The sequence below is a fragment of the Portunus trituberculatus genome, chromosome 38 (assembly GCF_017591435.1).
Source record: "Portunus trituberculatus isolate SZX2019 chromosome 38, ASM1759143v1, whole genome shotgun sequence".
In the NCBI taxonomy this organism is placed as follows: Eukaryota; Metazoa; Arthropoda; class Malacostraca; order Decapoda; family Portunidae; genus Portunus; species Portunus trituberculatus.
In genome coordinates, this window is record NC_059292.1 from 27429043 (window position 1) to 27451423 (window position 22381).

At 42.5% G+C, this 22381-nt stretch overlaps 2 protein-coding genes across 3 annotated transcripts in view; both read left to right on the plus strand.

The window, feature by feature from the left end:
* LOC123514915 (eukaryotic translation initiation factor 3 subunit E-A-like) overlaps positions 1 to 2192 on the plus strand; it is a 10629-nt gene extending 8437 nt beyond the window's left edge. Inside the window, exons 6-7 of the mRNA XM_045273172.1 lie at positions 1292 to 1526; positions 2070 to 2192. Of these exons, the coding sequence (XP_045129107.1) occupies positions 1292 to 1526; positions 2070 to 2096 (262 nt within the window). The 3' untranslated portion in view covers positions 2097 to 2192. The remainder of the gene's footprint in view (positions 1 to 1291; positions 1527 to 2069) is intronic.
* A 2972-nt stretch (positions 2193 to 5164) lies between these two features.
* On the plus strand, positions 5165 to 20557 carry LOC123515001 (proline-rich protein 36-like). 2 transcript variants are annotated; one of them, XM_045273325.1, is made up of 4 exons: positions 6202 to 6285; positions 6399 to 6540; positions 16110 to 16720; positions 17353 to 20557. In XM_045273325.1, exons 3-4 carry the CDS (start codon positions 16678 to 16680, stop codon positions 20412 to 20414), a joined length of 3105 nt encoding a protein of 1034 aa, XP_045129260.1. In that variant the 5' UTR covers positions 6202 to 6285; positions 6399 to 6540; positions 16110 to 16677; the 3' UTR covers positions 20415 to 20557. The 2 variants fall into 2 exon arrangements, with proteins under 2 accessions (XP_045129259.1, XP_045129260.1); XM_045273324.1 differs by lacking the exon at positions 17353 to 20557 and having other exon boundaries at positions 5165 to 6285; positions 10107 to 16681.
* The last annotated feature ends 1824 nt before the right edge of the window (positions 20558 to 22381 follow it).

Genomic DNA, 22381 nt, shown 5'->3' on the forward strand with positions numbered 1-22381 from the left:
TTTGATTATATTTTGTATACCACAATCATATCATATGTTAAGTAACACCTCAGTATCAAATAATGCATCAATTATCAAAATTGCACCACATCTACATAATATCTTAATATAAACATCCTATGTCTTGTTTCTTCCTTTCACTCACATGACATAAAAGTTATCTTAGACTGTATTACCAACTGAAGAACTCTACTCACTAATACATGGAAGAATCTGTCCATGACTATATGGGTTCCTCTCCTATCTTGACTGGAACCACAACCTCTTGGCTTTTGCCTTCTTTCTTTCTCTTCCTTCTTTTTCTTCTGCCTCTCTTTGTTTGTTGAGTCTATTATATACCCAATGTCTCTCACTTTCTTTCTCAACGCCCAGTCTTATCATTGACCATTCGTAGAACACTTCACGTGGGGACACACATGTGGACAACATAAGAGTGAAGGCACATACAAAATACAATGAAATAATTTTTAACTGAAGTACACATCTTTAAATGAGACACTTTCCTATTGGTGTCCTATTGGTGTTTCAGAGGCTCAAGTTTGACTTACTTCGCTGACCAGTTTTCTTATTGGTCTTACTAGGATAGCCAGTTTGCTTATTGGTCACTGTTATTCACCAATCATGGAAGACTACACATGGGGACACACTTGTGGATAACATACCAAAAACGAGACACTTTACTATTGGTGTTTCAGAGGCTCAAGTTTGACCTACTTGGCTGACCAGTTTGCTTATTGGTCTTATTAGGATAGCCAGTTTGCTTATTGGTCACTGTTATTTACCAGTCATGGACAACTCCACATGTGTGTACAATATATAAATGACGCTATATCACAACACAACACTTCCCAAAGTCATTGAGGGTTGTTTTGGTCTTGGACATCTGTCTGGGTCATATCCTAGGATTTAAGTCTAGTCCCTGGCATTTGACTTTCCTACCCCTTGTTAATTGTCTGCTTCCTGAACTGCTTGCCCATGTTTATGGCTGCATCAAATATCAAGTACAACATACTGTTACTACAATGTTTACTCTCATATATATGTGTTTCTTCATTTCTTGTTTCTGCTGCTGCATCAGGTTATGACATAGTCACACATCTTTCATAGGCTTTTTAGTGGTTTTATTACCATAGGATGTCACAACCAGTTTTTTCTTAATTTATATTTGTGGTTTTCATATAAACAACTTTTGTTAATTGTTAGTAGGATCACTTATCTACTTGTTTTGTTGATCTTGTGTTGATGTAGAAGAAATATTCCCAAGAAGTGCAATGCCATTATTCCATTACAGCATGCTGGCTGATAAACTCAACATGAGCCCAAAGGAAGCTGAACGCTGGATAGTCAACCTGATCAGGCAAGCCAAACTGGATGCAAAGATAGACTCCCAGCAGGGCCATGTGGTGATGGGAACTCAGGCTGTGTCTCCATACCAACAGCTTATTGAAAAAACTAAGACTCTCAGCTTCCGCACACAGATGCTTGCCATCAATGTTGAGAAGAAGGCAACAGCGAGATACAGTGAGGTGAGTGCTGGCAGGTACCTAAGCATCCTCAACCCCATATCTCTCTCTCTCTCTCTCTCTCTCTCTCTCTCTCTCTCTCTCTCTCTCTCTCTCTCTCTCTCTCTCTCTCTCTCTCTCTCTCTCTCTCTCTCTCTCTCTCTCTCTCTCTCTCTTTTGAGCATGTACAAATATGTGGAATTGAAGTATTGAGTTATGAGATAGTGATGGGGTAGTGGAGCAGAAAATGAAATGGAGAAAAGAGGTAAAAATAAGCTAGAAGGATGAATTGGAGTGAGAAGAGTGGAAAGGAGGTTTCACTGCCTACATTAGAGGCAGATCCATGATAATGAGGAAGTCAGGTGTTGCCTTGATGGAAACACTTGTGGATAGATAAAAGTGATTTCCTTATTGTGAGACCAAGTTTGCTACTTCAAACCAGAAACTGGTTTGAAGTAGCAGATTCCAAATACACTCCAAAAAGAATGGTGCTTTATAGTAAGTCATTTGAGATGAAAACTTAGCCTCTTACATTTTAAGATTCATAATACTTTTATTGTATTCCAGGGTCCAAGCTGGGCTGTTGCAAGTTAATATTTACATTTATACGGCCAGACTTCTTCAGCTACCACATCCAAGACCTACAGTTTATATAATGACAAGGTATAAAATAAAGAGCTGGAAAGAAAACATAATGTATTAAAAAATGCCTTAATTAATCTCTCTCTCTCTCTCTCTCTCTCTCTCTCTCTCTCTCTCTCTCTCTCTCTCTCTCTCTCTCTCTCTCTCTCTCTCTCTCTCTCTCTCTCTCTCTCTTTTTCTGATTTTGTATATACCATTCCTCATTTTGGCAGTACTATTAAACTGAAAATACTTGACTTTGATATACTAGTAATTTATGTATTGCATAATGAAGCTGGGATTAGTAATATCGCAATCAAACAGTAGAACTACAAAATTATACACTAATAACAAGCAGAGTGGTGATCCCAACATAGTCAATGAATTTTGAAGAACCCAGGTAATCAATGAGCTTTGAAGCACCCAGAGTGAATATTTCATGATGCAAAGCAGTTTTTTTTTTTTTTTTTTTTTTTTTTTTTTTTTGTGAGAAAGGGAATTTGTAGTAAGAAGCTGGAAAAAGAAAATGTAAGCGTGCTGATCAAGAGAGCTTGGAAGTGTCACAAAAAACACTGATTCACAATGAAACATTTGAAGCCAAATTTTTTCCCCTTGTCATCATGGAAATGCTCATAAATATGCCAAGTGCAATGCTTGTTTCATATAAGATGGATATGCAAGCAGAATTCCAGTATTACTCAACAGCTGACAGTACTGAATGTCATTAATGTAGTTGTGAGGAAATGCTGTGTAAGCTGGTCACATTAAATTTCTCAAAGAAGGAAAAAGTAAAGCTGTTTTTAGCCAGGAAAGTAAAAGAATATTTGCCTGACCACATATGTAGGGGAATTTGTATATTTATTTATTTATTACTATTCATTTGTTTTCCTTTATTCATTCATTGTTATTGTTATATATGAGGGCCTTAGAACTATAAGGGGCTTATGTACTATCTCCCCGATTTTCGCTGTATTTATATCTGCAGAATTGGCAACTCTTTCTCTGTCCGGCTATGTTGTTTGCCAAACTTTTTTGGCTTTAATAAGGTTGAAAGTCTTGTAGAAGCCAGGAAACTCATGCCCTATTGATTTGGGAAGCATGTGTTGTGTTTGGTGATTGAGTCTAGTGGGATGTTGATTTAGAAGCAGACATGCTCAAGGTAAGCGAGTCAACCAGCCAACAAGAGTACACGGCACACAGCCCATAACCATCTCATCCGATCAGTGTTTTTTCTAAAGAAATGTGTCACCCTGGGCCAATCACTGCGCTGCTAGGTGCATCAAGGATCTCCTGCCCTTCCTTACTCATACCAAGTCCCAGTACTTCAGGACATCCTGGCACAGCAAGATATTCTGCAGCATAAGGGAAGACAAAGGGCAGGTGGCAGTGACTGCAAAGGGGACAAATACAACAACCCAATGGAGTATGATGAACAACAATAACTTAACTGCTCCCCTCCCTCCAACCTTCAAGTTCTTCACTGGATGTACAGTAACATTAACTTCAGTTCTGGAATGCTTTTTCTCCATGAGTTTTGGGTATGATTAGACAATTTTTATTTACATTTGGAAGGGTCTGGAAGTAAGATTAATGGCCAGAGTTTTCACTATTTTAATCCCCACATAAGTTTCTGAAGCTTTGTGAAATTACCAAATAGTAAGTACAATGAAAATGAAAAGGCCCTTAAGGGGATAAGAGTGATAAGACTGTTCATACTTTTCCTTTGACTAACAACTGCCACCTATTAATTAATCCTTTGTTTTACCATCATAAGTTATTTTTGTAATGCCTTCCTCTAACATCCCATCAATCATCCTTCAATTTGTTGCACTATTTCAAATAACTATTATACTGTAGTATGTACCAATACTTGTACATATTTTCTCTTATTTCCCAATACCCTTAGTCTAGGATGTTGTTCCTTTACATAGATTACTGTATTATTAAATCATTTATTTCAGTTAAAGATTTGAACAAGGTTCAAATCTCAATTCATGCAATGAAATGTACAAAAACTTGAGGGGGATTTACATTTTACATGCTAGTGTGCAAATGCACCAGACATTTTTTCAGTCCTGGTTAAAAAAAAAAAAATCTGAAAAACGGTTTTCTTCTGAAACTTGGTTGAAATCAGTATCTTTCTTAGAATTATTGTTCATAAACTTTAGAGATTTTTCTCATTAAAAAAATGGCACTTGAGCCCCTATGGTTCTAAGGCCATCCATCATTATATATATATATATATATATATATATATATATATATATATATATATATATATATATATATATATATATATATATATATATATATATATATATATATATATATATATATATATATATATATATATATATATATATATATATATATATATATATATATATATATATATATATATATATATATATATATATATATATATATATATATATATATATATATATATATATATATATATATATATATATATATATATATATATATATATATATATATATATATATATATATATATATATATATATATATATATATATATATATATATATATATATATTTATTTATTTATTTATTTTTTTTTTTTTTTATTTATTTATTTATTTATTTTTTATTTTTTTTTTTTTTTTGTGTGTGTGTGTGTGTGTGTGTATGTGACCGTCATACATGCAGTAGGAGAAATGGCAGGAATCGAGAAATCTCCATTCTGGCTTGATTGTTTACGAAGGATGAGTGTTTCCCATGGACAATGGAGAGTTGGATGTGAAAAAATCCTTCGTTGTCAATAGCGGGATCAGTTACCAAAATTCTTCACTTAATTCTCTCAGTTTTCACCATTTTCATTTATGGATATAGGTAGTCCATGACCATCATCAAAAAAAAAAATATATAGAATATATTTCACTTCTAAAGACAGACTTCACCTTAGTAAAGCTGATATTTGAATTAATTACTATTATTTGTATTAATTTTACGAAATTTTGTGTACTGAAAGTGATGACAAATGATTCACCTAGACTATTTGAGCATAAGTCATGGCAACTTAACTCTGCTTTTCCCCATCAAAAGAATAAACAGGCTAATAATAATGATAGATAGATTTCATAAGCGCATGCACTGCTTCTTGCACAAGGCGTTTCAATTGGTAAATCAAGCCAACATGCAGTTTTCCATACTACATGGAAATCAGTTGGTGAAACAGCACCCCAAACGTGATTGATTGATGAAGTCACATGGATTGGAGACTCTTCCACACGCAGCATCTTCGAGAGAAGTTACTTATGCAAACAAAAGAATGTCATTAATAATAAGAACTTGTAAATTGAATAATATGAAGAAGTCGGACTATTATCATCAGAAGATGCATGTACTTCTTTCTTTAGTCATTGGAAACTGCTTATTCATAGAAAATTGCCCCAGTCCATAATTCAAAAGGCTGCCCATTCAAGCCAGTCACACATCCCATACATGCCGCATACTCTAGCACTTCCTGCTAACCATCTTACCTGACAGGTATCTATAGTTAATTATAGCACAGCACGTACCCACCATATTACGTGAAGCCACGACCTTGATTTTGTTCTCATTAACCACCCGTCTTTGAATGTCATGCCTTCACCATTTCCTGATTTTATTGAAGTTTTCTAAAACATTTAGCATACAAAATTTAAAAGTACAAAAACGTATTCTAACCTAATAGATTATTTCCCCGGCCAAAATAGATAATTTCTGTGGTTCATTTTAACGTGAAATCATGTAGTGACCAGAGCAAAAAGAAAGAAAGAAAGATTCTAAGTTATTCATTCATTCATTCATTTATTCATCCATTCAAGAGAGAGAGAGAGAGAGAGAGAGAGAGAGAGAGAGAGAGACCCAACCAAGCACAAACTCATACTTCGTCATGGTGAGCTTTTGAAGAGCGAAGTTGCTTCTGCCTGCCCTAGTTATGAGTGGAAAGAGCAAGAAAGTCAATTTCGGTGTAGAAAGTTGACTTATTTAGTTCCAATCCCACTGAAGTGTGTGTGTGTGTGTGTGTGTGTGTGTGTAAAGGGAAGAGAGAGGCCGAGGAACCCTGCGTGTGGTTCATTCAGCGCCGGAACGTCATGCAGGAGAGTCACAGGCTACAATAGGTCTCGTCTTAGCGTTGCTGGACAAAAATTTCAGTGAGTTGCTCCTAACCCCCCCCCCTCTCTCTCTCTCTCTCTCTGAATATTGGGCAGTTAAAGTGAAGACATCTTTAGGAGCATGTATCAAAGAAACTCAATGAACTTTCCAGGAACTATTTGAGTCGTGCAGTTCATCGGAGATATTTGCAAGATAAGCCTTATACTCGATTCGCTGTGCTTCCTTCTCTGGGAGCGCCTCAATATGCACAGAGAAGCCTGAAGCTGTGCCGCGCGTCGCTCTGCAACAAGAAGGTAAGTCATTAGTCGTACGAGTAGTATTCAGAAACGCTCTGCTCTCACATCATGACTGCTTTCAAAGGTCACATATATGATAATTGATATGTCAGATTTTCAAGAGTGTTTATATGTGTAATAAGGTAGATGATAATTTCTCACTAGAAGGGTACAAAGACATCCTTACACACAGGTGTAACTTCTTCAATTAGAGGCTTTTGAAAGAAGTGGAGGTTAAGCTCAGATAGAAATGATTCAGAATATGATTAATTGATTTTGAAGTGAGTGTTCGATTTATATATGTATATATATATATATATATATATATATATATATATATATATATTTTTTTTTTTTTTTTTTTTTTTTTATCAATATTACTGACGGACAAAAAAAGGAGGGGAATGTCTGTTTATTCATTTATTTAGTTGGGTAGTTAATTAGCTATTATTGTTATCATTATTATTTCCAAGTATGTCACTTTTCGGTTGTCTCAGAGATATTTGTTTTGTTTGTGTGAAACGATGAAAAATGCGCTGTCATTGTACATTTGTCTTATTGTAGCACATTTTTATCTTTATACTTACATACTGTCTGTTGTTGTTGTTGTTATTATTGTTGTTGACGGTACGTAGCTATGAAGTAAATTATATCGATCTGAAAAAAAGGAAGAAAACAATCGTAATAATGGGTAGGGAGGCGTGTGCAGTCGAGACATCCTCCTGTTAGCAAACCTGCACAGAGTGACAGATCGAGGAGTGCAGACGAGTTCATGAGAGAGAGAGAGAGAGAGAGAGAGAGAGAGAGAGAGAGAGAAGTCATGATCATGTTGCGTGTCATATTCTCTCTCTCTCTCTCTCTCTCTCTTGATTGATTGATTGATTGATTGACTGATTGATTGGGGGTGAAAAAAAAAGATGAAAAACATCACTGTTCTTATTGCCCTCAGCACCTTTTCAATGTTAGTTGTGTTCTTCAATAGGTATGTGTTGAAGTTTCTTAACTGTCAGTCATCATGTCATTTTAACTTGAGGCGTGACATGTGCTACTCATTCTACTGTTTTGCTCAGTTACGTAGGCAGAAAGAAGAGAGCGAAAACAAAAGTTAACTAATTTTTTCGTACCATTTCTCGGAGATGCGCTGACAAATTTTCAGTTTTTTTTTTCTTTGGTGAGAGAGAGAGAGAGAGAGAGAGAGAGAGCGCTGTAATGCACCCACGTTGCCATACAGACAGACCAGCAGAGTTGTCATGGTACCGCTGAAGTGACCTTGATCAATCTGTACATTTCTGAGATTCTCGCCTACTTTTATTAGCATGAGAGTTGCCTGAAGCCTTGATAACACCTTATGTAGGAATCGGTGATTGGCTGATCTGTGTGAGAGAGTTGGTACGTACTACCGCTGCGGAACACTTGCTGCAACTACCAATTATCAAGTGTTGTTGTTATTGTCTCCTATAAGCAGCGCTATTTAAGTAATCTCTCTCTCTCTCTCTCTCTCTCTCTGATTGGCGTTTGTATTTTTTTGGCTGTAGTGATGCCATTTTTATTTTCAGAAGTATCGTGTGTGTGTGTGTGTGTGTGTGTGTGTGTGTGTGTGTGTCGCTATCTCCCGTCTCCCGTGGTGTAAAGGCAACGTTCCATGTGGTGGAGTGGAGCGTGGTAATGTGGAGCGTGACGGAGATCGGTTGTGTGTTGCGGTGGTGGTGGTCAGCGAGGTGCGAGGCGTGTGATGAACAGTATGTGTGTGTGTGTGTGTGTGTGTGTGTGTGTGTGTGTGTGTGTGTGTGAGGTCGTTATTTACTTCCGCAATATTACTGTTCTTGATCCAAAACAGTACAGCGTGAGTTTCATATCACTAGTAGTCTTTCTTAGTAGATAATGTGTTCATTTCACCCGTTCTGTGCTATTATGGAAGGCATCGCTGTCCTGTTACCATAACGGGACTGAATATCAAATCACTGAGCAGGACCAGTGGTTCATGCAGTTCATCAGAACATATATAAAATTCCGTTGTTCTTTTCCTCTTCTCCCTTCTTCTAAACTACGTGATGAATACTAAACTAAAAAGATACATAAATGATGTAAAACACTCATGTTACTCTGAACTAAATTCACACACACACACACACACACACACACACACACACACACACACACACACACACACACACACACACACACACACACACACACACACACACACACACACACACACACACACACACACACACACACACACACACACACACACACACACACACACACACACACACACACACACACACACACACACACACACACACACACACACACACACACACACACACACACACACACACACACACACACATAGCACGCGTGAGTGAATAACACACGCACTCTTATTAACATGAGTGAACGAGAGTTTACACACACACACACACACACACACACACACACACACGGGGATAGATAGAACCACGCAATATGTACGCGACAAGGTGGTTGACTGACACGACCCATATCGCAAGATGGCCGTGCTTATCTTGACATAGTCGTGATGACGGTGTTAATGCATACTTAACTGGTGATAACAAGCGTGATGATGGTGATGAAAGCAGTGTCGGTGGTGAAGGGGAGAGGAGGGATGAATCTAGCCAGGCAGATTGAAGACAGTTATTCCTCCTGGTCGTCCCTCTAGCGGCGTGGGTCCGCACAGCAATGGTCACGCGCCTCCAGTGTGAAGGGCTGCCGTTGGCTGTTAGACTGTTAGTACTCCTTATCAGAGGCACAATGACGCATGGGTATTGAATGGAAGGGAAGGGGGATCTCTTCTAGTGGGGACTGTCTTATCCCATAACTGTTTCCCCCACTTGCTGGTTCAATGACCCTTTAACCCTTTCACTGCTATATTGTATTCTCCACATTCGTTCATGATCATAAATCACCCTGAAACACTCTCCAGCTGCCATTTCTCAACACTGCACTGGCTAGAAACTAAGATGCGCATTCTAGAAATCCCTCGTTTTTTTTCTTGTTGGTGCTCGTAATGATTTTTGTGCAGTGTTTTTTGGTGGTGTCATTTGTTACGTAAAGCAGTAAAGAAGTTAAGGAGATACACACACGTTTCTTCTGGAGAATCGAGAGACAGACAGACCTCTCTCTTGTGAGTGCTTGGAGAACGTGCATGTGTTATTTAGTGAAGATACCCTTTTTTCTTTTAATTTGTCGAGGACTCAACTCCCTCAAGAATATCTGCATATAATGTTGTTTTTATCAGTGTTATATATATATATATATATATATATATATATATATATATATATATATATATATATATATATATATATATATATATATATATATATCGTATATAACACACACACACACACACACACACACACACACACACACACACACACACACACGAGTTTGTATTCCGTTTTTAACTTTATTTCAAGGAAAATGTGGCCACATTGTATGCTTGTGACAATAACCTTGTTGTTGAGTCGCCTTGTCATGGAACTCTGTACTGACATAAGTGTTTGAATCACGACTTTCATATTGCAACATGGAATATACTGCTCAGTCATTCATTGCAGGGGCGGCACAATGGTATCAAGGCATCTTGCTGTTGTTGGAGTGATTCTTCTACTGGAGATTCATCCTGTTCCTGCCAACTTTTTCACAGCGTCAGGTAGAGCAAAGACCAATCTTGTGAACACCACCAAGGAAGGACCCGAGTGGCAGACTGAGACCAACTATGTGGATGACATGCGCCTGGGGAGGTCAAGACCCTTCGTGCCATTCAACAGCTTAACATTTTCTACTGACTCTTCATCTCCGTCTTCCTCGTTCTCATGGGTGCCCCCTAATGTGGAAAACATAAGACAAAAAATTGCCAACAGCAAATTGGCAGGCAAAAAGCCAGAGCTTCTCAAACAAGTGGCTGTACCACCAGCACTTGCAGCGATGGTAAACTCCACGCCCTCTCCGCGTCCCTCATCGCTGGTAGGGCTGACTAACTACTCTCGCCCTGATGCACTTCACCAAAGTTGGGATGACATTAGTACTCCCTCACGCTCTCCTCAAGCCACTCACAATATCTTCAATAATCCAGACACGAGAACATCTGCCAGTACTGAAGCTAGCAAGAGCAAGTGGCCTCCGCCCACCACTACAGTGAGGCCAACACTCTACACCTGGAGCACTGTTTCAAACAATGAAGTGACGAAAACACCTCCTTCACTCGTCAGACCACCTTACATGTCCATTCTCCATACCATGAAGCCTTCCCCTTTCGCTGTAAGTCTGCCCTCAGTGGTTATCAGTGTAGCGCGCCCTTCGTCACCGAGGCCGTTTTCCTTCGACAGGCCTTCCTCCTCCCCAGCAAGACCCCCATCTGTCGTACTCCTTTCACCAATCAGGACCTCCCAACCACCACCAATTAGGGCCTCCACACCACCACCAACCAGGGCTTCCACACCACCACCAACCAGGGACCCCACACCACCACCAACCGGAGTACCCACACCACCACCAACCAGACTCCCTCCTCCACCACCAACTAGGTTCTTTCCACCACTACCGCCAACCACAACCAGACTTCCACCGCCTCCACCAACCAGACCTACTCTGCCTTCACTTACCAGACTTCCACAACCAACCAGACGTCCAGCACCACCTTCTAGATCTCCACCACCTCCGCTAATAAGACCTTCTCAACCACCAACTAGACTTCCACCACCTCAACCAGCCAGACGCCCTCCACCAACAACTACTCCCACACCAGCAGTTGCATCAGTATTACCCCCAGTCGGGCCACCTACCCAACCCACACAGTCACCAGCTCTCGTCTCTGCAGTCACGTGGTTCCCCCAGCCTCAAGTGTTCACTTTTCCTAGCACCACACCCCCGGTCTCCTCGGCACAGGGAATTGTAACCTGGTTCCCCCCTTACACCAAACTCTCCCCTGCCAATAGTAGCGACACGGCAGCCACTTCTAAGCCAGGTTCATTCTCTCTGCATTCATCCTTCCCCTCCACTCCTCCTCCTCCTCCTGGACCGACTACGTCAAAATTAACTCAGTCTCCAGTATTAAAATACCATGCCAGGCCTGGGAGTCTGCGCCCCTCTATCATAACGTGGCGGCCGAGTTATGAACCGATTACTGTCAAGCAGCCTTCTACTTTAGCCCAAAGTGGCGGCCTTCTCGTCACCTTCACTCCCAGGCCTCTGAATACCGTCCAGGAAGACACAACACTCTCCCCGCCCGCTCCCTTGTCCAAGCCACCTCCGTTAAAATCCTCTACAGTCTCATTTGCCAACAATTATCCCTTTAGAATCCAGACACAATGGAACTCATTTTCACAGGGGTTAACACGCCGTCCTCCCCTCAGGCTGACCAAAGCTCCTGGGGGTGTCACACCAACACCTGCTTCCCTTGCTGTGCAGTATGCCAGTGCTCAAGCAGAGACGCAAAACACAAAGAAAGGAGAGCCACACACACCACTCACTCGACCATCGCCACGTCCATTACCAGGCACGGTCACGATCCTTCCTGGTGACAGTCAAGTTCTACAGCAGGTCCTCAAAGACATGACGGACGAGGAGGACACAGTTATGGTTAAAAAAACTTCTTCCACTCCTCAACTTACAAAGCGGCCGAGTGTGAACTCTTATCCACCTGCAGAATTACTGACAGGAGGATATCTGGTGAAGGGGGGCGTGTCAGGTCTCACTAATCAAGAAGCAGAGATGCTCCCCGAAAAACAAGGTGTTGTGAATTCTGTTAGTGGTGTATCATCTTTGTCGCGACCTATATCAGCATCAATAGTCACCACCGCCGCTAGTACCACTACTCAAACCAGTTCAGCTGCGAATCCTTATTTAACTTCTCAGTCTACCACTTCAGTAACGACTGCGCCTACCAGCCTACCGTCCGCTCCCTACTGGTACACTTCCCCATCCGGCGCCACTCATCCACTGCCACCATCCACCAAGCTTCCGGCTTTACACCACACCCACACAACAGTTTTCGCGTCACCGGGGACTTCACTTGCTGGGCTCCCCGCGGGAAGTCACCAGGGCATGCCACACCACCACCCCCACACCCCGCCCACCGCTCAAGAAGGTAACGTCTTCTATGACTTTGAGTACAACACTAATGAGGACGAGTTAAGTGAGTACTACTCTGCTTATGATACTGTCGGGGTTGAGCATGGACACAACTTGACGTGCGTCGTGGCTTCTCAGAGTCTTGGTGTTTCCCTGCCACAGTTTCCTGATCTTCAAATCCTCACTTGGCCTTACACTGTTACTCCAGATCCGAAGCCTCCTTTGTCTCTCCAGACAACCTCTTCAACCACTTCAAGACTAAACAAGGACGACTTTAACATTATGACTGAGACATATCCTTACCAAGACGTCACCACTCCTCAATACCCTTCAAAGGCCACACCTCTAAAGTCTCCATGGCCATCTATCCTTCCCTTTCTCCATCACCAGCATTCAGACTTGCTCCAGTCTTTTACTTCAACCCCTTTACCATTTTATTCTGATTCGCAGTCAGATCAGCTGCCAATTAGTAGTGGCGGCGGTGCCGAGTATACAGAACATCACAACACAGTGGCGGCGCACCACCTCGCACCACCGTTATTACCTCCATTACTTGGAGAAGCTTTATCAACGCAGAGCTCCAGTGCAGCTGATGCCGCTCAGTACCTTCAGCAGCTGACCCCATTGGACATTGCCACCACTCATGGACTCGGCGCTCTGCTGCAGTACCTCCCACACGACAGTCTGTTAGATGTAAAAGACGCTATACAGGACCAGATCAACAACGGTCCCATTGCGCCACCTTCGCAACCCCTCCACCGTTACCCGTACACCAGCCCCGTCTCTGACTACGTCTTGCAGAATTTCGGAATCCTGGATATTCATCACTCGACAGAGGTGCCCCCGTCCATTCCTGCCAATACTTTTCTAACCACACAGCGTCCACCAATCAACTATGCTCCAGCTGTGACAAGTGGTGGCTTCTTGGGTCGTCCCAAGCCACAGGGACACAAAGAAGTACTGCCACCCTCTCACCTGACCACCTTTCCCTTCCTCAACCCACTCAGGCCGTCACACTCCAGCTACCACAGCCAGATCGTCAAAGAGGCGACACTGACTCCCCATCCTCTTCATCCTGTCAATAGCGTAACGGAAAAGACCGCCACCACCACTTCCTCTTACTCGCACGCAGTCGCCACTCCTTTACTAACCTATATCCCCGTTTCTCCTCCTACTTTGCCTCCTGCTCCCTTGTTGAGTGCCGCACCAAACGGGAATTTCGTTGGAGGGAATGGGGGTGGACGAGGTGGCAATAATAATAATAATAATAATAATAATAATAATAATAATAATAATAATAGTAATAATCGTATTAGTAGTAATGATAGAATTCAGGAACCAGTGGTGAGTCCTGCCTCTCTCACGCTGACAAACACTACAACTCCCTCCCCGGCAGCCTCCAGTACTACACCTGCAACACCACCACCACCACCACCTAGCCCTACACCTCTCTCAACGCCCTTACCACTCCCTCCAGCCCCACTGCCATACACACCTTCCTATATTTCTTTCCTTCCTCCTTACCCAAACTTTTCGTCTGATTATCTGTCTTCTCTTCCCTATCACTTTTCTTCCTTTTCTCCTCTGTTCACCAGCTCGATGACACCGCCCTTGTCGCCCTCTCCTTTCGGCCTTTCATACCACCCTTCAGTCAATGCAAACACATCTCTATCTTCTTTTATATTTCCTCCTCATTTTTCTTATCTCTCAACTCTTACTTCAACTAACGAAAACAAAATAGTCTCCTCTATTATTCCCAATTCAGTAATTGAAAGCAGTGAAGCGCCAGCAGCCCATCACCACCGTGCCCCACCCGTGCTGGTGAGGGTGTGGGAGCTGTTGGAGGGGCAGCCTGTCCTAGTGGATCAAATACCGATGCATGAGTCCGTATTCCCGTCGCCTTCTTCCCTCAGTGGTGCCAAGACGTTTGCTGAACTGGTGCCAGAACCGCTCGCCGAGACAGTTGCGGATGTGGAAAATTCCTCTCTTCTCCGCTCTGCCCCTCGCGCCAAACGCTTTGTCCCTGCTAACTGCTGTCCTCCTCTGGCTTCAGCTGGATGGCAGCAACGTGATGAAGCACACCCAACACAGATCCCAAAGTCTTCGTCATCTCTTACAGTTGGCTTCGGCACGAATCATGTAATCGATCTACTGGTTCCCTCGCGTGGCCTCGCCAGTAATAACCCGCATGCCAATAGAGGGACAAGTGCCACAGGTTCCAACATTCATTATCCACTGGATTTGGATTTCCAAGGAAACCCGATATCAGGCTTGATGGCATTACCCTCCTCATCTGGCACACCACCGAGACTTACAAAGGTCAGGACCACGATGAGGTCACCAGCAACATTCCCACAACAGCCTGTATCCAGCGTTGGAAAAAATAAGTTTCAGAGGTTCTACTCAGCTTTTAGTAGCCCTAGCAGATGGCCACACAAGACTGGCATCTCACCCACTATATATTTCGGAGGTGTTGGTAACCCCACGTATAACCATTTACCACTGACGGTGGGAATGAAAATAAAAGGAGAGTTCGTCCGCCACCAACTTCTTGCCCACATAAGTGACTACTTAGAAAAATCTTCATCGCCAAATTATGCTTCCGTCCAGTCAGCCTCAGCCATTCCTGTCAGCGGCGGCCAGCAATTTGGCGGGCTCAGAGATGACAGTCCCTATGAACATTCTTGGATTAGTGCAGTGCAGCCACTGCCCAGAGACACTGCATACCATGAATCAATCTTCAAGTTGTTTCCGGAGAACCCGACACTTGTAAATTCGTTATTGGCTAGCAGGTTTGACAATTCTCACCGTCAACCCTTCCACTCTCACCCCTTAAAAGCACCACTGCCCACCCGCAACACCTTATGGGAAGGTCTCCAGCGCCATGTGATGACCAGTGCTAAGGTACCTTCCAATTACCAAAGTAATCAGGGTCTTCTTGGTCATAGACACTCTTCTGTCCACAATTCTTTAGTGAAGTACCCACCCACAATGCACCCCAAGTCCGCTATTCCCTTCGGCTAGTTTTCATTCCATCCTTCACTTTCCAGCAGTTTCAGCACCACAAATCTCTAGGACCTTGACATATTGCGTCGGTAAATGACGCAATCAAACATACATACTCGTACATACATTCACCAGCCCGTCAGAACACCCAGTCACTCCTCTCACTGCCACGTCCCATCCCATGTTGCATAATTTTCTTGCGCTTCTATATACATATCCATTCATTCCTATCCCGTTACAATATCTTACAGGCCATGAGGTATTTAAATTCCGTTTCTCCTTTCCGTCCTGTGAGACGATTGATTGATTGATTGACTCCAGTCACTCAAAATCAACATGAGGCACGGCCTCTCGGAAATCTTGTGCTTGCTGGATGTCGTTGTGTTGCTTGTCTTTACTGTATCCAGATCCACTCAGCCTTCTCACATACATACCTCGGATGCCATCTCTAGTTCTTTGTTTCCTTTCCTTATTGGTTTCAGACTCTGTCAATGTTGGGAGAATCTACCAGATACCTACAGACCCGATGCCATTAATTGAAGACGATGCGGATGAATGGAACAACCGCTGATGTCTTCATCCTGATTTGAAATATGGCCACCATTGGCAGCAAACAAGTAACTCTGACGCTTATCATCAGTGATGCAATTCACATAATGGAAGAAAGACTGTATCAAGATGCTCTGCACAGCCTGACGGAGACTTGCTTGTTCCAGAGTAATCTTTTAGAAATATGTTTCAGTAAATACCAAATGGGAATCTATGCTCTGTCTTCCAGCACTTCACTGTCCTTGTGCTTCAGTTTCGACAAAACTTTTCTCTTGAAAGATAAGATTCAAAATGTTTCATCACTATTTTCAAAGTGACTTGTCATCTCTGATTACACAAAAGTAAGCTTGATTTCTTAAGATGTTACCAATACATTTATGCATGCATGTCTACAAAGCTGTGACAATGCTGAGTAACGTTGAATGATCTTTCCTTCCTGTCGCCTTCCCTCTAGAGATGTTTGAGATTGGCTGAGGTTGGCTTTCAGAGCGGTAAGGATTAATGGTGAGAGGACAGGATCTGCCTTACCAGCGAAAGGGACTAGGTAAGATGCCTCAGGAACTTTGCATGTACCCTCTCATGGTATAGTGAGCTACACAAACACACACACACACACACACACACACACACACACACATCATATATAGGATGATCACTTGCACTGAAAACCACCGAACAGCAGAACTCTTAAGAGACATTATGATGAAAAAGACACAGCAATCATGGATACAAATAACGTTCCCCGCAATGTACAGCTTGAGTAGTAATAGGGAAATTTGCACTTCAAAGGAAAAAAAGTGTGATAACAAAATTTGTAGATTTTGATTTTTCTATTTCTTGCATGAGTGAAATTTTAAAATTTCGTTTGTAATTCATTGAACTCATGTTTCAGTAAAGCGAAGATAATTACTGGAAGATTTTAAAGATTTCCTTATGCATAACATTCAATTAATTTCTATTCAGAGGTGAGAATATAATTTACATTTCTTGTAGAATTCTCAAAAATATAAGCCCAAGTATTTTGCTAATACTGCAATTGATCTATTGCAAGGAAAATAGTAGTTCAACTAGTATTCAGAAAAAAAAGTAATACCTAATGATATAAATCTTAAGGTTAGTGTCAGGTTTCCCATGTTGTCGTACCTTGCATCTTTACATTGTTGGCGGTTATTGCAGGTCCCGGCACGATGGCAGCAGACATGGGTGGCACTCATCCGGAGCTGGGGCCTCATGTCCTGGTGAAGGTGTGGAGTGCAGAGGGTGGCCGCTTCACTTTGGTATCCAGTGGCAGTGTCCCTTCCCACGTCTTGGCCTCCAATAACATCCCCGACTTGCAGTTCAAATCCTCTCCGCCACCACTGCACTTCCCGCACTATACCTTCCAATACCCGAAAACACAACCTACCTCTCCCCAGAGCGGCTCCTTAGGTCCACTTTCCAAGCCTGCCCTTACTTTCCCTTTGCTTCCATCCATCTTTCCTCCAAATCCTAGTCCTCTACCCACACACCTCCCACTCACCACCCCTACTCATACTCAACAAGAAACCAAGGACGCCCTTATGCACACCCCTCTTCCTTATGATTCCCTCAATACAAAGAAGCTGTTAGAAGTCCTTAAACTGAAGCTACTGACCCAAGACTCCTCTCAGGATCGTCCACAGAATCACGCTCATCCTTGGCACCTTGATGGTGTGATAACGCAGTCCCCAGTAATGTCATCAACACTCAGCCAAGGAGCGCAGGTTACGGAACGACCAGCTTATGGAAGCCTAAGTGACCCTCCTCGTCTGGGAGATCCACTAAACCAAACAGACTTTTCTCACAAGCCCGTGTTAATCGTGAGAGGTAATGACTCTTCCTCTGATAGCCAACCATCACTTCCACCATCGTCATCATCTACAAAGGACACAATTGGTTATTCCTACTACGAGGCCCACCACTACTCCACCATCACCCCAGACTTCTCTCCCCGGCCTCCATCATCCCTAAACCATCACCCAGGAATCCAACTATATGCACCTTTGTATTCTGAATTGTTGCCACAAACACTGCAACATCCACCTCCTGCAGCCACAAATGCCATGAGTTTAGATTCTTTTAACTGGGGTTCCCAATTCTCCTCGTTACTTCAAGACTCCAGTCTTTATGAACCACAGAATGTCACCTTGGCAACGGATTCTTCTGCCTCATCCCGACCTAATAGTCATCACTATACATCACAAACAGTCTCCGTGCCTCCTCCAACCACTGTGGTGAGTTCCTCAACCCCTGGGCTTACACTTCCAATATCAAATCTTCTCGAAAACTCGATCAAGCTTAGCAACATCCTAGAAGAGCTCCTACAGGATCTCCCACATTCCAACAGTACACTTGGCCACCAAGAAACTTTGCCTCTCGAAGATGGGGGTGTTTCTTTGACAAACGACTTACAGCACCTCAAGGACCACTTCCCGCCATCTTCAGCCACGCCAGTCTCCCACCAGACACTAATCAACCCACTCTTTCCGCCTCTTCTTCCCATTTTATTCGGACATAGTTTCTCCCTTGCGAGTCTCACCAGCGGTTTTCAGAACACTTCCTCAGGGACGCATTACGAAATACCGCCTACACCTTCTGATATTCTTGTCCCGTCAAAACATAGCGTTGCAGCATCCATGAAGGAAAGGCCGCTCTCTTCAGCCACAGCCACAAATAACACTTATTCATTCCTACATTTCTCTCCTGGATTAGGCATGACCACCAACACCACCACTGCTCCACGCGTGCTTAGCACCATCACCACTCCCACCAACGCTTTGACCAGTGGTCTCCCTGGTGATTCTGTGACGACTGAGTCTACAAGTCCTCCTCAAGCATCGATTTCCCATCCAACAATACCTACTCAATCTCTGGTAGATTTAAACACTCTGAAGAAGAGCAGTTTGTTCTTCCCTGACTGGAGAGATAGCTTAGATGTTAAGCAGACTTCATATCATTTATCTCATGCGCCTTCTCACCGCCAACCTTCAAAGTATGTCACATCCTCCTCTGTCTCCCTCCACTCTTCCATTGCTCCATCTCCAGAATTATTCGAAGTCTTGACAAATCTTCAACACAGTCTGCGCTCTCCCACCACGCCCTTTCGTCCACATCTCTCTAATTTAACAAATAAAAACGAGTTTGGTGATTTTCCAGCATATCTTAATAATTTCAAGAACCATAGTTCTTTCTCTTCTGTAGGACAGCACTTCTCGCCATCTGATGTTGATGAGATGGAGAGCGAGCACCAAGCTGGAATCAGTTCATGGACGCCCTTAGGCCCCAGCTCTGAGGAGCCTGCATGGGAAGACCTGCTGCAGCCATCCTATCTCGAGGCGCTCTTCGCCGATCTGGACATGGAAGACCCTCACATAAGAAGGATCCTTCGCACATTAGCGATGATATACATCGTTGCTATCAATCCACACCTCCACATTCTAAATTTGCAGGACAACCACAACGAGTCCCTCTCCTCTGCCCAAGACTCCACCTCTCACTTGTCTTCGACCACTAAGCCTGTCACCCTTAATTCTTTCAATCCAGAGCAAGAAGGAAACAAATCTGCTCTTATCAATGAAGTCTTCTTGCCGCATTCCATACTCCAGAAGAATAACTTCCGTTCACCGTATCAGGCAGAAGTCACATCATCAACAGGATCACTTAAGGATGACAGTTTTCTTTCGAGAATAGAGGCCACAGTCCCAGCTGACAGCTCTACCTCTTCTGGGTCCTCAGGATTAACCACAGAGAAGAGCCGCATGGAGGAGTGCCTCAAGAAAACCTGGTGTGCCCTCGGAATGGCACTCACGATGGCGGCAGGAACAACGAGCGCAGTGGCGGTACCGCTGATGATGCCATTAATGGGCCGTCGACGGAAGAAGCTGCCATTTGCACCTCTCTCCAGAAGAGGCCCACACCTTGCTCCCCGCCTCTCACTTGCTATTAACACTGATTCACGTCTACGACGGAGCCCAAATACAATGCTGGCTGCCACCCTTCGTCGAATGACTTCCCACAATCACAAGAACTGTAATACTATGGATTCTATTGGTGGTCGCGGCAGCAGCCGCCAAGAAAGTGGTGGCGGTGTAGTTCTCCACACGCCGTCCATATCCGAGTCACTCAGCTCCTCTGATAAAGCCCCCAGTCATTCCAAGTCTTTCATTTCTACCTCTCAAGACAGTGACCTCAAGGAAGTGGATAAAACAAGAAGCTTCTGATTTTCTCTCTCCGTGTTTCATGATGGACACCAAGCCCTAAATTATTTGTTCGTTGAATCGAATACATGACTGCAGGACACCTAGTAGTTGCGGGGAGTGGGATAGTGGAGGTGGATAGTCACGCATGCTTCTGCTCAGCTCTGTACGTGTTTACATATATATATATATATATATATATATATATATATATATATATATATATATATATATATATATATATATATATATATATATAATATTAAATGCTGGGACCTTTCTTTCCCTGGAGTCGCTGTTATCTTCACGGCGAATGAACAATAAAATTTTTCATTTAAGAGTTGATGAGTTACATTAATCTTTCGTTTAATTTATTCATTCATTCATTTCTATCATATGTTGTTATTTATTTCATTTGTATTTTTATCTTTTTTTTTTTTTTTTTTTTTTTCTTTTTGTACTTGTACTTGTCGCTTGCCAGCAGCATACCACGAATCGTCTCCGTGAGTAAGGTCAAGGTCGAGTATCGGATGGTGTATACACATGTATATATATTACTTTAATTACAATCTGCAATTACAGTGAGACGAGCTGAATATGCACACTCGAGACGCACAACGGTGATGCTTTTTAAAAGAATTTTAAGACATGACATAAAATGCAACATACATAATTACTGACTATACTCACTTCAAGTAACTCGAAAATATTTCCCAACGCCACCGCCGTCCCTTCTCTTTTCCCGCCACTACAACGCTCACAGGCAGCACTTGGTGGATAAGAATTTTGCCTTTCCATGGTGCTATCATTGATCTATGATTGTACTCAGGCCTGCCTGCGCTCTATCCCATCATTCAATTCGCAAAGCTTATTCACTTAGTCTTCCGGAGGGCATTTCGGTGAAGCTTAATACCCTATATGGGTGATGTTCCACTGATTGAAAATTACAACCAAGGTCGCAAATGTTGTAGAAGAAAATGTGTCGAGACATTTCGGTTTGATACCAAAAAAAACATCCAGACAAATTATATTAGAGGCCATGATAAAGAAACAGTGCTACCCTTGGCGCCGACTAATGACTATCTATCTACAAATCATAATAACACGATGAGCCGTGTGTGACGATACCATTGTTTCATTGTTCAAAACATGTATTGCTTTCATTTGCGTAATGTATTTGAATCTTGGGATATTGAATCAACTAATCTCTGAAATTTTCTCAATAAAAAGATTGGACATTTCATTTAAACATCAACAACGATGATAATAATATTAATAATAATAATAATAATAATAATAATGATAATAGTTACAATAATAATGATACTAATAATGACAATGAAAGTGATAATGACAATGATAATAATACTACCACTAATAATAATAATGATAATAATAATAATAACATCATAGGTGTACAGTACGTACCTACATAAGTAAGTAACCGCGCGATGAATGTAGCACAAGCCTACCACTCCACAGGAAATGGGGTGCAAGAGGGAAGGACAAGAAAGTGAAGAGGAAGTTTAATTCTCTGGCCAACCGTTAGGGGCCGCTGCCTCCCTACATACAGTCATCCGCCCTTCCTCTCCGTCCACACATGTTGAGGCTTTTTTTATTCCAGTGGAATGTAAGCACGTACAGCGCCATTGTGCTGTTCGTTTACGTGTATCAGACCCTTTTCTTTAGACACATATAGCCAGACTAAGACAAGCACACTCGTAAACACCATTCCGTCCATAAAGAGGAGACAATATAGGGGCCAAATACCAGTAAGTCATTTGAAGTTATGGAGGCTATCAGCAGTTACTCCCGCATGAGTCCATCAGCTGAGTCACTGGATGTAATGACATAGCGGAGAGCATCATAACACACTTCACGGCTGCGGCCGCAACACTTTAACAGCGCGATGTAACACGACCTTCTTTGGTACAGGGGCTGGCAACTCTTGAGAGATAAACAACTAAGGAATCAAGAGAGAGAGAGAGAGA